Source organism: Nematolebias whitei, chromosome 8, assembly GCF_014905685.2.
Source record: "Nematolebias whitei isolate Nwh7 chromosome 8, NemWhi1, whole genome shotgun sequence".
Lineage (NCBI taxonomy): Eukaryota > Metazoa > Chordata > Actinopteri > Cyprinodontiformes > Rivulidae > Nematolebias > Nematolebias whitei.
In genome coordinates this window covers 51,481,474-51,499,731 of record NC_056505.1, presented here as the reverse complement: position 1 = coordinate 51,499,731, position 18,258 = coordinate 51,481,474, and the positions used below count along the sequence as shown (strand labels likewise).

The 18,258-nt window shown below is 45.4% G+C and overlaps 1 protein-coding gene across 1 annotated transcript in view; it reads left to right on the top strand.

The window, feature by feature from the left end:
* Nucleotides 1-4,039: 4,039 nt before the first annotated feature.
* The window catches only part of LOC119413725 (FK506-binding protein 15), a gene marked incomplete in the record, with an annotated part of 59,127 nt that continues 44,908 nt past the window's right edge, over nt 4,040-18,258 (top strand). The window contains 3 exon segments of the mRNA XM_037680779.1: nt 4,040-4,264; nt 4,880-5,038; nt 11,150-11,321. Coding sequence (XP_037536707.1) covers nt 4,040-4,264; nt 4,880-5,038; nt 11,150-11,321 — 556 coding nt within the window.

The window sequence follows — 18,258 nt, the reverse complement described above, 5'->3', positions numbered from 1 at the left end:
AGTTCTCTCCTCCCCATTGTGGGGAGAAATGAAGTACGGTATTTGCAGCCACTCAAAATAAGTGTGAATTGTGCATTTAAAATGGCACTCCAAGCTCCGTGGATGCAGGCAGCTGCGTGACGGAGGACAGCACTAGCTTGCGCAGGTGGAAGATTCAATTCAATTCAGTTTATTTATATAGCACCAAATCACAACAAGTTGTCTCAGGGACTTTACAGGAACATTCACATAAAAACCAATTAGTAAAGTTCTCTATCTAAGGAATCCAGCAGACAAGTTGAATCTTGGCTTCGTTGCAGTCTCCCATCCTGAGCAAGCACAGTGGAGACAGTGGGAAGAAAAACTCCCTTTAACAGGAAGAAACCTCCAGAAGAACCAGCTCAGGACAAGAGACCATCTGCTTTGACCGGCTAGAAGTTTCTCCTGCAGTGTGGGCTGCACAAATGTGCAGCAGGTGCTAAATAATTTTAAATAATTCATTTTAAATAAAAAATCCATGCGGCTCATCCATCAATCAGCCAGTTGTGTGTCATGTCTAGCCTTATTTTGAAAAACCGCGATAGAGGGAGTCCGTGAAAAACGAACCACGAAGTAGCGAGGGACTACTGTGCATGTAAACTTAGATGGTCTGTGTTTTAGCAACATATCTCAAGAACAGCTTGTTGCATTTGGTTGAAACTCACTGAAAGTAATCATCACATGTATCTCTAGAACTGTTTGACTTTTGGAGCCATTTTGATTTAAGGTGGCTGCCACAGCTAAATCAGCAAACACAAAATTGACTCTAACTCAGTCAATCTTTGAGATATTGAGCTGAAATTATGGTATAGCTGACAGTGAGTTGTTATGCAATCCTAATGCAAATAAAATATCCAAGATGTCTGCCTTAGCTAAAAGAGAACAAAATATGATAACTCAGCCATTTTTAGAGCTATTCAGCTGAAATTTGGCGTATTGGTTTGAGAACAATCCCTAATAGACACTGACTGAAAATCAAAAGTCCAAGGAGGCTACTTGAGCTAACAAGGAAAAATACTATCAACCAGCCTATTCTAAAGTAGGCAGTCACAGTCTCCCATCCTGAGCAAGCACAATGGCAACAGTAGAAAGGAAAAACTCCAGAACCATTGAACTGAAACTTGGCATGATGATGGCTGAGAATGTTTCCTATCGAATGCTGCATCAAATTCAAAAATCCAAGATGGCCACCAACACTACTTTTAAATGGCTTTAACTCAGCCATTTTTACACATAGAGCTGAAATTTAGCGCAGTTGTAGCTGAGAATGTTCTCTATCACATACTAAATCCAAATCTAAAATCCAAGATGGCTTTCTTCGCTAAAAATGAAAAAATATGATAACTCAGCCATTTTTAGAGCTATTCAGCTGAAATTTGGCATAGTGGTAGCTGAGAGCAAACCTCAACACATAGTACTGTGAAATCAAATTTTTAAATTGGCAGCAACCTGGCAGTCCCTGTCAAAGTTTCTCCAGGAACTTTCTAGTTTATTTTTACCAGCCATGTTACAGGCACTGTTCAGAGAAAAACATGTGCTGTATGTATTTGTGTATGTTACTGGTACGTATTTAATCAAAAGTAAAAGAAAATATTTGGGTAAATCTCTCATTCTACAATATAGACACCTGCAGCATATAGACAAATGTGGCCTATTATGTACAACATTATTATTTTTTAATGTAGTGGGTGCAGCTTATCGAGGTGCGCTCAATCCGAATATTACAGTAAGTTCATGTTCAAACTCAAAATTTGACATTGACTCATGGGCACAAATGAGTAAAATAATGTTTGAACATACACCCTCATGGATTAAAGAAATGAAGAACTCAGCACTTGGACTCTTCCTCCATGAAGCCGTGCTGTTGTCATGGGTGCAGGATGTGCTTTAGTATTGTCTTGCTGAAATTTGTGCACATTTTTTTGCATTAATGGTACTTTTCCAGAAGTGTAAGCTGCATTTGCTCCATTTGCACTAATGCACCCCCATACCATCTATTAAGGTGAAAATAGCCTACTGCACATGTGCCAACGGTTACTGGAAAGGGGAAAAAGTGGGAGACAGGTGCAGTATTTGTTTTTTAAACTTTATTTGTTATTATTTTTATAATTTTTTTGAAATAGACATACATTAAACATTCAGACCCTAACTTAAAAAAAGTCTAGAGCAACAAGTATGACAAAAGTATATAAATTATATGTAAAAAAAAAGTTAAGTCTGGTCCTCTGGACATTCAAAAAACAAAACAAAGCAAAACAACAACAACAAAAAAAATATAGAAACATTTCGTCTCTCATCCGAGAGACTTCCTCAGTCTGAGGTGCTGTATTCAGTTCAGTCTCTTAAATAGCACCTTCTCAGGGTGGATCAACCAGTTTGCTGCTGACAACCAGAACCAGCTGCTCACATGATCAAGAAGGACCATCAGCCTAACAATGGATCATTAGCACCTGATGGCTGTTTACTACTCACAGAGGGCTGAGTGATACTAGCAATCACAGCATTGTAAGAGGGGGACAATTGAACACGTAGGCTTTTTTGTTGTTGTTGTTAAGGTTGCACGGGGAACCCAGATGTTATGAGACCCAGAACGAGGCAGACGCAGGGGAAGTACAAAAGAACAGTGTTTATTATTTACAGTGATATTATTAAAGTCCACACGCTGCTTCTCAGCGGTTCCTGGAAAGAGGGACGACAGGTTATTGTTTGTCCAACGGGGAGACCAGAGTGGTTAGATTAAAGAGCGTCTTGTCCTTACAGTCCAAACCCGAAGGAGGTGAGCTGTTCCTTCAGTCCAAGGAGTGAGCAGCAGAGGGAAATCCAACAGGGGTCCAAAAGGAAACGAGGAAGGCTGGCAACTGGAGGCAAAGAGACACGAGGTAAACCTTACAGGCCGAGGGATCCAGGTCAGGCCACGAGGAGAATCCAAAAACACGAAGGAACCAGGAAACTGGAAAAAAGAGCAAAAGGTGAACAAATTCTTTTCACCTAGACATTTCTAGCTCAACAGTATTATACCATGAGAGGTGATATGCTCCAGCGTTGAATCACACCGGACTGCAGCCTTAAGTAGATGGAGAGGCTCATCAGGCTGATGGCCGCCAGGTGTTGGTAATCAGCGGCCATCAGCAAGGCAGGCTGCAGGCAGTGGGACCCTTACAGTACCCCCCCCCCCTCAAGAATCGCCACCTGGCGACCTGAGGCGCTTCTCGGGGTGGTCTGCAAAGAACCTGGAGATGAGACTGGGATCGAGGATGAAGGACCTGGGGATCCATGACCTCTCCTCAGGACCGTACCCCTCCCAATCGACCAGGTATTGGAAACCCCTACCCCTGCGTCGCACGTCCAAGATGGAACGGACTGTGAACGCAGGGTGGTTGTCGATCAGGCGGGGCGGCGGAGGGAGGTCAGACGGGGGACACAAGGGACTGAGGGAGACGGGCTTGACCTGGGAGACATGGAAGGTCGGGTGAATCCTCATGGCCCTGGGGAGTTGGAGACGGACCGCAGAGGGGTTAATAATGCTGGTAATGGGGAAGGGGCCAATGAAGCGGGGGACCAGCTTACGGGGGGTGTCCCGCAGTTTGATGTCCCTGGTGGACAACCAAACCTGCTGGCTGACCTGGTAGGCGGGTGTTGCTGAACGGTGGCGGTCCGCAAACCGTTTAGCCTGGGCCGCGGTCCTAAGGAGGGCCGCCTTGGCCTGGCGCCAGATGCGACGACACCGCCGGAAGTGGTGCTGCACAGACGGAACCGTGCAGTCGGACTCACAACTGGGGAAAAGAGGAGGATGGTACCTAAGGGAAGCCTCGAAGGGGGACATACCGGTAGCAGAGGAACGGTGGGAGTTGTGGGCGTATTCCACCCAAACCAGATTTTGACTCCACGATGAGGGGTTGGACTCGACCAGGCAACGCAGGGTGGACTCCAACTCCTGATTGCAGCGCTCAGCTTGTCCGTTAGCCTGAGGATGGTAGCCGGAGGTAAGGCTAACGGACGCCCCGAGCGACTTGCAAAAGGAATGCCACACCTGGGAGACAAACTGCGGGCCTCGGTCCGAGACGATGTCCGAAGGGATACCATGGAGTCTAAAAACATGGAGGGTGAGGAGGTGGGCGGTTTCCAGGGCAGAGGGGAGCTTAGGGAGGGGAACAAAATGAGCGGCCTTCAAAAAACGGTCAACAATGGTGAGGATGGTCTTGTTGCCGTCAGACGGGGGAAGGCCGGTTACAAAATCGAGGGAGATGTGGGACATGGGGCGACTAGGGGTTGGGAGGAGAAGCCAGGGGCCAGCCGGAGGTTGGGTACCGGACTTGTTTCTGGCACAGACGGGACAGGCCGAAACAAAGTCTCTAATGTCACTGGTCATGGATGGCCACCAGAAATGAGTCCTCGTGAGGGCAAGCATGCGGTTCACTCCAGGGTGGCAAGAGAGCTTGTTGGTGTGAAGCCACTGGAGCACCTCAGACCGCACGCTGGAGGGAACAAAGAGGGTACCGGGAGGACCACCACCAGGATCGGGTTCAGCGAGGAGGGCCTGTTGAACGGTGGCGATGATGGGCCAAGAGAGGGAGCCAACAATACATGAGGACGGAATAATAGGATTAGAGACCTCGGGCGAATCAGGAGGAGCAAACTGCCTGGAAAGAGCATCAGGCTTAATGTTTTTTGAGCCAGGACGTAAAGTCAAAACAAAATTAAAGTGATTAAAGAAAAGCGACCAACGGGCCTGACGGGGGGTCAGACGCTTGGCGTTCCTCAGATAAATTAAATTCTTATGGTCTGTCCAAATCAAAAAAGGGGTCTCAGTGCCTTCTAGCCAGTGTCGCCATTCCTCTAATGTGAGCTTGACTGCCAACAGCTTGCGGTTGCCCACGTCGTAGTTGCGTTCTGCTTGGGAGAGACGCCGAGAGAAGAAGGCGCAGGGATGGACCTTATTGTCCTGAGGAGATTGCTGGGAAAGGACCGCTCCTACCCCAGTGTCGGAGGCGTCCACCTCCAAGATGAACTGGTGCATAGGGTCTGGATGGCAAAGGATGGGCGCGGAGGAAAAGAGAGACTTGAATCTTGTAAAGGCGGTCTCGGCCTCTAGGGTTCAATGAAAGGCACGGGCAGTAGAGGTGAGCTGAGACAGGGGGACGGCGACACGGCTGTAATTTTTAATAAATCGCCAATAGAAATTTGCAAAGCCCAGGAAGCGTTGTAACTGCTTCCTGGACTCGGGGGTCGGCCAGTCGACAACCGCCCTGGTCTTCTCGGGATCGGTTCGGCAACGACCTCCCTCAAAAATGAAACCAAGAAACGAGACAGTGGAGGTGTTAAACTCACACTTCTCTGCTTTGACAAATAACTGGTTCTCCAGCAGCCGCTGGAGGACTGTACGAACGTGGGCCGTGTGTTGAGTGGGGTCGCGGGAATAAATAAGGATGTCATCAAGATATACAAACACAAAATTACCAATGAAATCGCGCAAAACATCATTAACGAGCGCCTGAAAAACAGCGGGGCATTGGTCAACCCAAAAGGCACAACTAAGTACTCGAAATGGCCCAAAGGGGTGCGAAAAGCTGTTTTCCACTCGTCGCCCTCTTTAATACGGACGAGGTGGTACGTGTTTCGCAAATCGAGTTTGGAAAAACAGGAGGCCGACTGTAATTGTTCTTGTAAAGAATCAATGAGAGGAAGAGGATATTTATTTTTATTAGTTATATTGTTTAAACCGCGATAGTCAATACATGGCCGGAGTGATTTATCTTTTTTGGAAACGAAGAAAAAGCCAGCTCCCACAGGGGAGGTCGAAGGTCTAATAATGCCAAAGGCAAGAGACTCATTAATATAATTGGACATAGATTCTCTTTCAGGACCAGAAAGGTTGTAAAGTTTACTTGACGGCAAGGGGGCGCCAGGTAACAAGTCAATCGAGCAGTCATAGGGACGGTGAGGTGGAAGAGACAAAGCGCGCTGCTTGCTGAAAACAGCCGCCAGGTCGCGGTATTCAGCAGGAACCGAGGTGAGGTCGATCTCCTCTAGAGGAGGCGCGTTCCGAGGGAACTCTTTAATGGCGGAGCGAAGACAGTTGCTGAGACACTTGTCGCTCCATTTATCAACGCAGCCGCACTCCCAGTTAATTACTGGATTGTGATTTCGAAGCCAGGGGAAACCTAAAATTACTTGGGGGGTACGAGAATTAAATATAAAGAAATCAGTCATCTCATGATGATTTCCTGAAATAATAACATGTAACTCGGTAGTCTTTAATTTAATACGGGTCAGAGTGTCTCCGGTTAAGCCAGAGACAGAAATCGAAGGGATCTCGCGAGTAGGTAATGAATATTCTTTAACTAAGTCAGCGCTGATCAAGTTCTGTTCAGCACCTGAATCGATGAGAGCTGAAAACGAAAAGCGACGATTATGTGTCTGAATGACCATGGGAAGTAATGGTTTGAATGGGGAGGTTAACGCAGACGTTCCCACCAGTAACTCCCGCTTTACTGGTGGAAGTTCTCGTTTCCCCGAAACGGACAGTGGGGCAGAAAATGACCGGGATTACCACAATAAATGCAGAGACGGGCAGATACACGCCGCTGTCTCTCTGCAGGAGTCAGCCGTGCGCGCCCCACCTGCATAGGCTCAGGGGAGCGATCCCGTGAGGGAAAAGAAGATGATTGGCTGTGACCAGGAAGCATGGAAGACTGGGAGTTGTAGTTCACAGGGGATTGTTTTGGTGAATCGGACTCATAGCGAAGGGTCGTAAACCCGGAAGTGGGAGGATTATGGGATACGTAGTGCTGAGGTGCAGACTTGGGCTCACCTGGAGGAGTCGGAAACCCGGAAGTTGAGGGTCGATGGGAATTGTAGTTTGCCTCTCTCCTTCTCTCCCGGAAACGGTCATCGATTGAGATGGCAAGGTCTATCAGTTTGTCGAAAGTTTCGGGTTCATCTCGCGTGGCCAGCTGGTCTTTGAGAAAATCGGACAGAGCATTATGGAAAATACCTTGGAGGGCGGGCTCGTCCCATCCTGTTTGGGCAGCAAGGATCCGCAACTCCAGAGCGAACTCTGAGGCATTACGACGGCCCTGTTGTAAATTCAACAACCGCTTGGCGGCATTTGATGTCTGCAGGGGACGGTCAAAAATCCTGCGAAACTCTCGAAGGAAAAGTTCATAGGAAGCAGGGGGGTTATCATGACCCAAGAGGAACGAGTGAGCCCACCGGAGAGCGCTACCTTTGAGTTGGCTTACGAAGAAGGTGATTTTGGCCGTGTCCGACGAGAACTGGGTGGGAGCCCCCTCGAAGGCAAGTCGGCACTGGAGCAAGAAGCCGCCACATTGATCAGGGTCTCCGGTGAAGAACTCAGATGGTTTAACGAATATTTGTTGAACAGGAGGAGTGGGACCAAGAGCCACGGGGGCTTGCGGAACGACTGGAGCTGAGGAGGTGAGCTGGTCCTTCAGTCCAAGGAGTGAGCAGCAGAGGGAAATCCAACAGGGGTCCAAAAGGAAACGAGGAAGGCTGGCAACTGGAGGCAAAGAGACACGAGGTAAACCTGACAGGCCGAGGGATCCAGGTCAGGCCACGAGGAGAATCCAAAAACATGAAGGAACCAGGAAACTGGAAAAAAGAGCAAAAGGTGAACAAATTCTTTTCACTTAGACATTTCTAGCTCAACAGTACTATACCATGAGAGGTGATATGCTCCAGCGTTGAATCACACCGGACTGCAGCCTTAAGTAGATGGAGAGGCTCATCAGGCTGATGGCCGCCAGGTGTTGGTAATCAGCGGCCATCAGCAAGGCAGGCTGCAGGCAGTGGGACCCTTACAGTTGTTGTTTTGCTTTGTTTTGTTTTTTGAAGGTCCAGAGGACCAGACTTAACTTTTTTAGATTTTTCTACCTTGATTATTGAGCATTCATCAGGATATATTAATTATAATTAAAGGTAAAACACAATATGAGACATTCAAATAAAAGAGAGGTTATTACAATAATCATACATTAGGCGTTGGGTTCAAGGTGTTCCATTTCTTCTAATATTTATTGTATTTATCAGCAGCAAGTCTTAATGAAAAATTCAGTCTCTCCGTTGCATGTATTTCCTTAATTATTTCCTTCCATTCCAGTCAAGTCAAGTCAGATTTATTTATAGGGCACATTTAAAACAGAAACTGTTACCAAAGTGCTTAACAAAAAGATCACAGCATCAAATAAACAGTAGCAAGATATATTTACAGCACATGGAATAAAAATATAAAACACAAAACCTAATTAGAAACATCCTGATGCATGCTCAATAATCCAGGTAGAAAAATCCAAAAAAGTTCAATCTGGTCCTCTGGACATTCCAGTCCGGTTTGAGTTCACCCTCCCCCATCTAACTCCTAAGCCGTGCGTTCCTTCACGTCGCAGCCGGACCATTAACCACTTCACTGCCACACGTTTCACAGATGTTTATAATTCTGAAATGATCATTCAGCCCCTGGTGTTTCTCACCACCACTGAGGAGCTGACATCCCAGTTCAACTCTGTTTGCTTAAAGACTCTGGATCATGTTGCTCCTGTTAAAACTAGAAAATCAAAACTCAGAGCAGAACCTTGACTGATTGACGTCACCAAGGCTGTTAGGCAGCAATGTAGGAGGGCGGAGCGCAAATGGAGGAAAGACAGGCTGCAGGTCTCTTTTCAAATACTTAGAGAGTTGGCGCTGTTATGAGAAAACAGTGAAAGCTGCTAAATCCAAATACTTTTCTGATATAATTACCTCAAACTCTCACAACCCTCGTGTTTTCTTCTCTACCCTAAACTCTGTTCTCCACCTCACTGAACCATCACCTCTGGAAGCTTCAACTGAGCTGTGCGACAACTTCTTACATTTATTTTTAGAAAAAAATTGCGACCACCCGGGCTCTCATTTCCCCTCCAACTCATGACCCATCCATCCCACCTCAATCTGTAGCTCATTTTGACCATTTTGAACCCATCACTCTATCTTCTCTAGAGCAGGTCATGTGCAGCTTGAAACCATCTGGTTCTCCCTTTGATGTGGTCCCCCCTCAACTACTTAAGGAGGTTTTTCCTACTCTAGGTCCGTCCATTCTGGCTATAGTAAACAGTCGTTTATCCACTGGCATGGTGCCAAAAACCTTTAAACATGCCGCTGTCCAGCCTCTCCTGAAAAAACCAAACCTTGACCCCTCAGTCGTTTCCAACTACCGGCCTGTCTCCAAACTCCCATTTGTTTCTAAAATACTGGAGAAAACAGTTGAGTCCCAGTTGAAGTGCTTCCTGGAAGGTCACACCATCTTAGAGCTATTCCAATCTGGCTTTAAACCTCTCCACAGTACTGAAACTGCCCTGCTGAAGGTCTTTAACGACATTTTCAGATCCACAGATACTGGTGATTCTGTGCTGCTTGTCCTGTTGGACCTCACAGCCGCCTTTGACACCGTCGACCGTGAGATCCTCATTGCTAGGTTGGAGCAGTGGGTGGGCATCACAGGGTCAGCCCTCAATTGATTCAGATCTTACCTCGCTGACAGATCCTTTTGTGTCTCTATCAAGGATTTTAGTTCTGCAGCGGCAGAGCTTAAATGGGGAGTTCCACAGAGGTCCATCCTGGGTCCCCTCCTATTCTCTTTATACCTGCTGCCACTTAGTGCTATTTACGGAAACACAACATACCCTTTCACTTCTACGCCGATGACTGTCAAATTTACTTCCCCCTAAGACACAATTGTACATACTCTATTCAACCTCTGCTCGACTGCCTGGCTGACATCAGGGACTGGATGGCTTTAAATTTCTTAAGTTTCAATGAAAAGAAGTCTGAAGTCATGTTGTTCCCTCCTAACGACACGATCACAAACCACTACATCGACCTCTTCGCTCTAACCCTGTCAGAAAAACAAAGAGTCACTAATCTGGGCGTGATAATGGACCCTTCCCTGAAATTTAACGATCATGTAAACATGATCGTTAAATCATGTTTCTTCCAACTGAGGCGGCTGTCTAAACTGAAGCCCATATTGTCCAAAAATAACCTGGAGACAGTAATACATGCATTCATTACATCTAGGCTTGATTACTGCAATTCGCTCCTGTTTGGTATCAGTCAGACCTCCATTGCACGACTGCAACTGGTTCAGAATGCAGCAGCCCGGTTTTTAACCAGTACAGGCAAAAGAGAGCACATTACTCCAGTTTTGGCCTCACTGCACTGGTTACCGTTTCACCTTCGAATCCCGTTCAAAATACTCCTGTATGTCTACAAATCGCTGAACAGTACCCCCCCCCCCCAATCTCTCTGATCTGCTACAACTATATGTCCCACCATGCCCCCTGAGGTCAGCGGACCAGTTGCTCCTCACAGTTCAAGGAACTCGTCTTAAGCGCAGAGGTGACAGGGCCTTCTATGTAGCAGGACCAAGACTTTGGAACGAGTTACCTCTGCTTGTCAGACTGGCCCCCTCCCTCTCGGTTTTCAAGTCCCGTTTCAAAACCCACTACTATTCAGCAGCTTTCAACACCAGATGATCTGTGTTTTGATCCTGTATGCTCCACACTGGTTAGTCGTCATTATCTGCATCGTTTTTATGTCTATATTCTGATTTACCTCATTTTGTATTTTGCTTTGTGTGTTACCTGTTGTTCTGTCTGTACAGCACTTTGGTTGGCCTTGTAGCTGTTTTAAGTGCTCTATAAATAAAATGGTATGCTATGGTACATCACTGTCATTTGAACTAACTTTTCTGTTTTTCATTTTGTTGTGTTTTTTATTCTCCCGTTAGATCACTCTGGTCATTTTTCTCCCACAGGAACATGCTGCTCACAGCAGTAGCCTCTCAGAGTCAGAGTCAGAGTTTCTTTATTGTCATTCGCACCTCATGTGGTACATGTGGTGGAGCGAAATTATGTACACAGGGTCCCAGTTACATCCAACAATAAAATGTATAAGAAAAACAGTAACAACATCTAAGATATGAACATAAAAACATTGAACATCAGCACAAACATGAACATGAGTCTGTGTACATGATGAGTCTCTCATCCAGTTGTTGTGCGTCTGCGATGCTTTTATCTAAACGTAGACGACCACACCTCCTCTCACCCCTCCTGCTCTCTTCCATTTCAAACAGGTTCATCTGACGGAGGAGCTGGCTTTGTCCACAGCGCGAGTGTCCCAGCTGCAGCTGGAAGCTACAGCTCATCAGATGAAAGCTGCAGAGCTGCAAAATATACTTAGCTCAGCACTGCAAGACAGTGAGAGCCATGGACAACACACTGCTGTCCTGGAAACACAGCTGGAAGGTTTGGAAAACTCTGAACTTTGATCATATCATGTCACATTTTTCATCTCTGTTTAAAAGACTTATTTCTTTAGGATCCCTTCACCTATGAAGTCATGAGCTTTAGCTCACTGAGCTACGACTGTTGGAGACTCAAAATTACATGAAATTGCTTTTTTTTTGTAGTCTCAATAAATTTAAGTGTTTGTGAGCAAGTGAACAGTGAGTCTCACTGTTTTTGGTTTTTGAAAATTACGTTCCATTGTCATGTACACGGGCAGCACGGTGGCGCAACTGGTAGAGCTGCTGCCTCTCAGCGAGCAGGTCCCTGGTTCAAACCCCGGTCCAGGGGCCTTTCTGGGTGGAGTTTGCATGTTCTCTCCGTGCATGCGTGGGTTTTCTCCGGGTACTCCGGTTTCCTCCCAAAGTCCAAAAACATGCATGTTAGGCTGATTGGTAACTCTAAATTGTCCCTAGGTGTGAGTGAGAGAGTGAATGGTTGTTTGTCTCGTTTGTCTCTATGTGGCCCTGTGATGGACTTGCGACCCGTCCAGGGTGTACCCCGCCCCTCGCACAGTGATTGCTGGACATGGGCACCAGCGACCCCCGTGACCCAAAAATGGAATAAGCGGGTAAAGAAAATGGATGGATGGATGGATGTCATGTACACGCCTTTGTGAACCATATACTAGACCATACTGTATAATGATGACACTGGATGCTATGTGCTCTAGTTCTGAACATCTTTTTATTTCTCCCCCGGGAACATGTACAGTACCAACATACTGTGCCGAAAGGCTTTATAGGAACAGTTGTCCTACTACTACACCACCTCCTTTAAGTTAAATTTATCTCTTTTTTTTATAAACATTTCTCCTCTTCTATGAGTTATAATTAACTGATTGAATACTTTCATTTGAACGTTCTCTTTTGCTTTTTTAATTTTAATTTTAATTTTATCAGGACCTCTGAACAAGTTTACCTGAACTTATGTTATTCTTAACTTCATGTTCACAAGTCCATCCTCTCAGGTGGCTTCAAAACTCGACCCAACCTGGTAACTGTCCCTGTAGGCCTAAGGTGACTTCTGTTTCTCCTCAGAAGACCCCTGTCAGTCTCAATCACATACGATCTTGGGGTGTGGGCAGGCCTAATTACTGCACCAGTATTCCCCTCGGTGGTATCCAGACTTTCTGTCCTGAGATGAGCTTTGGAAGAGGTTTAGAGCGATGTCTGTTGTTGTAGTGCATTGTCTGCCTTTGCCTTCCTTCCTCATCCTTCTTGCGAAAAATCTGAAGATCCGGCCACTGTGTGTTAAGCTTCCCTGTGTGTTGAGGTAGGGAGGTGCGTAGGTTTCTTCCCATCAGCAGCTGAGCTGGTGAAAACCCATGCTCCAGCAGAGTGGCTCTGTATGCCAGCAGTCCTTAGCTGTGATCGCTGTCTTTTTATCCACAAGTCCTTGATGGTTTGAACCACATTTTCCGCTTCTCCATTGGCTTGAGGGTAACATGGACTATTTATGATCATTGTGAACTGGTAGTCCTTTAACTGTCTGAACAGTTCAGAAGAAAACAGCAGTCCATTTTCTGTGACCACAGTCTCTGGTGTTCCATGTCTTGCAAAGACCTCTTTAACAGCGTGGATGGTAACTCCAGCAATAGTGTATCTGAGCTCTGATATCTCAATACAGTAGTCCCTCGTTTATCATGGGGGATCCGTACCCTGAAGCCCTGCGATAAGTGAAAAACTGTGAATTAGGAATAGTTTACAAGTAGTAAGTAGTAGTTTATTTTAGTATTTATATATCCATCCATCCATTTTCTTCTGCTTATCCGGGGTCAGGTCGTGAGGGTAGCAGCTTAAGTAGGGAGGCCCAGACTTCCCTCTCCCCAGCCACTTGGGCCAGCTCCTCCGGGGGAATCCCAAGGTGTTCCCAGGCCAGCTGAGAAACATAGTCCCTCCAGCGTGTCCTGGGTTTCCTCCCGGTGGGATGTGTCTGGCACGCCTCACCTGGGAGGCATCCAGGAGGCATCCTAACCAGATGCCCGAGCCACCTCAACTGGCTCCTCTCGATGTGGAGAAGCAGTGGCTCTACTCTGAGTTCCTCCCAGATGACCAAGCTTCTCACCCTATCTCTAAGGGAGACACCTTGTGGAGAAAACTCATTTCGATCTCGTTCTTTCGGTCACAGCCCAAAGCTCTTGACCATAGATGAGGGTAGGAATGTAGATCGATCGGTAAATTGAGAGCTTCGCCTTTTGACTCAGCTTTCTCTTCACCACGACAGACCGGTACAGTGTCCGCTTCACTGCAGACTCCGCACTTATCTGCCTATCGATTTCCTGTTCCATTTTTCCCTCATTCGTGAACAAGACCCCAAGATACTTGAACTCCTCTACTTGAGGCAGGACCTCCTCCTCGATCCGGAGAGGGCACTCTACCCTTTTCCAGCTCAAGCCCATGGCCTCTGCTTTAGAGGAACTGATCCTCATCCCGGCTGCATCACACTCAAGTCAAGTCAAGTCACATTTATTTATATAGCACATTTAAAACAGTAACTGTTATCAAAGTGCTTACCAAAAAAGATCACAGCATCAAATATTAATAACAAGATATTACAGCAACATGAATAAAAGCATAAAAACATTAAATATAATGAGAAATAATGATATACTAAATCAAATCACCATGTGTTAAATGTCAGGGAGTTAAAGAAAATGGATGAACACAATCATCAACATTGAAATATCAAATGAGATCACACTGTGTTAAATGCCAATGAGTACAGGTGTGTTTTGAAGATAGATTTAAAAGTAGAGACTGAGGTGGCCTGTTGAATGTTGATGGGCAGATTATTCCAGAGCTTAGGGCCCATGACTGAAAATACCCTATCTCCTCTGAGCTTCAGCTGGTTTTTGGTACGGCCAAAAGCAGCTGGTCTGAAGATCTTAAGGCCCAAGAAGGAGTATAAGGATGAAGGAGGTCGGAGAGGTATGATGGTGCAAGGCTATTAACACACTTAAATGTCAGCAGAAGAATCTTAAAATCAATTCTGACATGCACAGGAAGCCAGTGAAGAGAGGACAGAACTGGAGTAATGTGCTCAAACCTGCGAGTTCCTGTTAGTAGCCAAACTGCAGCATTTTGGACAAGCTGGAGACGTGAGAGAGAGACCTGACTGACCCCAGCATAAAGCGAGTTACAGTAGTCCAGCCGGGTTGTAATAAATGCATGGACAAATTTTTCAAGCTCGGATCTGGACAAGACAGATGAGCTTAGCTATCTGCCTTAGCTGAAATAAGCTTTTTTGAAGAACAGAATTTATCTGCTTATTAAACTTAAAGTCCGAGTCTAAAACTATCCCGAGATTGGTAACTGACTGTTTTAGATATGGCTGAAGGGAGTCCAGGTTTGCAGGATCAGTGACAGTGGCAGAGCTAGGGTTAAACACAATGACCTCAGTCTTATGATCATTAAAACTCAAAAAGTTTGTAGCCATCCAAGTCTTGATGTCAAGACATTTTAACAAAGGGCGAATGGAAGAGGAACTGTTAGGTGTTAACGGCAGATAAATCTGAGAGTCATCAGCATAACAATGAAAGGAAAGACCATGTTTCCTCAGGACAGACCCTAAGGGGAGGAGATACAAAGAAAACAGAAGGGATCCAAAAATAGAGCCTTGCGGGACCCCGCAGGAAAGAGGCACTGAAGTAGATAGAGTGTTAGCAAAATTAACACAGAAACTCCTGTCGCTCAGGTATGAGCGGAACCATTCTAACGCTGCACCAGTAATCCCAACCCAGTGTTCTAGCCGGGATAAAAGGATACTGTGGTCCACAGTATCAAATGCAGCGGTAAGGTCAAGGAGTACCAGGACTACAGACTGACCAGAGTCATTTGCCAGAAGAATGTTGTTGCAGACCCTAACTAAGGCTGTTTCGGTGCTGTGTAGTTTCTTAAAGCCAGACTGAAAGATCTCAAGAATAGAATTTCCACTCAAGAACTCGTTTAATTGAGTGAAAACTATTTTTTCCAGGATCTTAGAAAGAAAGGGAAGTTTGGAGATGGGTCTGAATTTGAGCAGGTTGAAGGGTCAAGTCCGCATTTTTTTATTAAAGGAGTTACCTCAACGGCGAGCCGCTTCAGTGAAAGTTGTAGATCACAACCTAATGAAGCCAATAGGACCACATCATCTGCAAAAGCAGAGACGCGATCCTAAGGTCACCAAAACAGATCCCCTCAACACCTTGGCTGCGCCTAGAAATTCTGTCCATAAAAGTTATGAACAAAATCAGTGACAAAGGGCAACCTTGGCAGAGTCCAACTCTCACCAGGAACGAGCCCGACTTACTGCCAACAATGCGGACCAAGCTCTGACACCGGTCATCTAGGGACCTAACAGCCTGTATCAAAGGGCCTGGTACCCCATACTCCCGGAATACCTCCCACAGGCTCCCCCGAGGGGCACGGTCGAATGCCTTCTCCAAGTCCACAAAGCACATGTAGACTGGTTAGGCAAACTCCCACGCACCCTCCAGGACCATGCTGAGGGTGTAGAGCTAGTCCAGTGTTCCACGACAGGACGAAAACTGCACTGCTCCTCCTGAATCCAAGGTTCGACTATCCGATGGACCCTCCTTTCCAGAACCCCTGAATACACCTTATCAGAGAGGCTTAAGAGCGTGATCCCCCTGTAATTGGATCACACTCTACAGTTCCCCATTTTGAATAGGGGGACCACCACCCCGGTCTGCCAATCCAGGGGAACTGCCCCCGATGTCCACACAATAGTGCAGAGCTTTAACTCCCACCTCTGGGAGAGCTTCAAACACATTCCAGGGGAGGTTGGGGACATGGAGTCCGAGTGGGCCATATTCTGCGCCTCTATTGTGTAGGCGGCTTATCAGAGCTGTGTCCGTAAAGTTATCGGTGCCTGTTGCAGCAGTAACCCTCGAACCCGGTGGTGGACACCCGTGGTGAGGGATGCTATCAGGCTGAAGAAGGAGTCCTATCGAGCCTTTTTGGCCTGTGGGACCCCGGAAGCAGCTGATGGGTATCGGCAGTCCAAGCGACATGTTGCTCGGATGGTCGCTGAGGCAAAAACTCAGGCATGGGAGGAGTTCGGAGAGGCCATGGAGAATTACTTTCGTACAGCTTCGAGGTGATCCTGGTCTACCATCCGGTGTCTCGGGGGTGTGTGGGGGGAAGCGGTATGCCACCAACACTGTTTATAGTGGAGGTGGTGTGTTTTTTGTGTTACACAACGCTAGCGCTTCCGCTAGCACTTCCGCTAACACGTATATGCTAAGTTTGTAACTATGGAGGGAACGGAGCCTGCGTAGAAGAAAAGCCCCGAAAACAACAAAAACTGTCAAAAGTTTGAAACATTTTAGGCTAAACAGAAAAGATGACACAGCTCAATGCTTCCACTGCAAAGCAGAACTGGAGTAACCACAACAGCACGTCGTCGATGTTGCAGCGTCTGAAGAGAAAACAGCTGCTGTAGCATCAAACTCGTCTGCAGCTGCAAGAGGTATCATGTTCTCTGTGCAAAATATGTTAAACTAAATGTGATCATCATCTGTCATGTTATAGATGTAAAATGAGGCATATTTCTGCTAACGTTAAATCTGCTGACTAATCATAGTGGCTACCTGGCAGGGTCTGTACGTTGTGTGAGGAAATAAACTGCAGGACTTGATGCAAGTTTGTTAAAGATAAAAGCAGCAACAGACTGACACATTTATTTATTGCTGTACTCCCACCCTGACTTAATGAGATATTTAGGGTGAATATTTCAAGTGTAAATGTATTTACATGAGTTAGTAGGATTTTTTTTTCTTCTTGCCGCTGTTTATGACTGAAAACTGATTAATCTGCATTTATTACATTTGTTTATAGCTCAGCAATCAAGACTAAATAGTAATACAGTCTGCAGAACTCGATGCACAAACTCAAACGTTATATTATCTATCTTACTCAGTTTCTAACATAAAGATTACATTCAGTTTTCCAATCCATAAAATTATTTTACAGTATTTAGATTTTTATGTGATGGTTAAAATATTTCAGTGACAGAGGGTTTCAATTAAATCATTCTCAAACCTCACACATAAATAAAAGCGTAAAATGCATAAATCAAGTACAACTGACACTAATGTTACTTTGATTGCAGCAGGTCATCAGAAAGTGTAGATTACTTAACAATATTACATATTTTTATAATATCCAGTGAAGTACACTTGAAAATGTATTAAGGCATTACAATGAACAAACAAATAATAATGTTATTCTTCTTCTTTTCAGTAAATGTCAGAGTCATACGTTGGACAGCTTCGTACAAAGAGCTCCAGGATGTTGGTTGTGCAGCGGCTGAGTTCACAAACAGCATTTTAAATATGATCATCACAGACATGCAGCAGCTGTCCATGGTGGAAGATGAAGGATCCAGAAGATCCTCTCCACCTTCAATCCAAATCATGTCCTTCCTTCCAGATCCTACTTTGTAAATTCCATTCAGTTTTACAATCCATAAAAATTATTTTACAGCATTTAGTGTATTATGTGATGTTTAAAAGTAATTCAACTTAAGCAATAAAATATTTTAAAAAGAGGAATTAAATGGGTTGTTTGTTTAATGTTTTTTCGTGTATTTGCATCACTCATAAAATGAGTACGGTAGTTACTGCAGAACCTGACAAATTTCGTTTTTGATTACCCGATTAATCGTCAGAATAATCTCTAGATTACCCTATTACTAAACTTTTCGTTTACAACAGCCCTAATTGAAAAACACAAAATAAGTGCTTGTCAAACATTCACCATAAAACAGGAATTCATAATAACTCCTGTCTGGAAGGTCGGATTTCGCCTATACTTATAAGACCTGCAACTGGACAAGTACTGAGTTTCGGTTTTCATGAGCTGTATGCCATAATCATCAGTATTAAAACAATTAA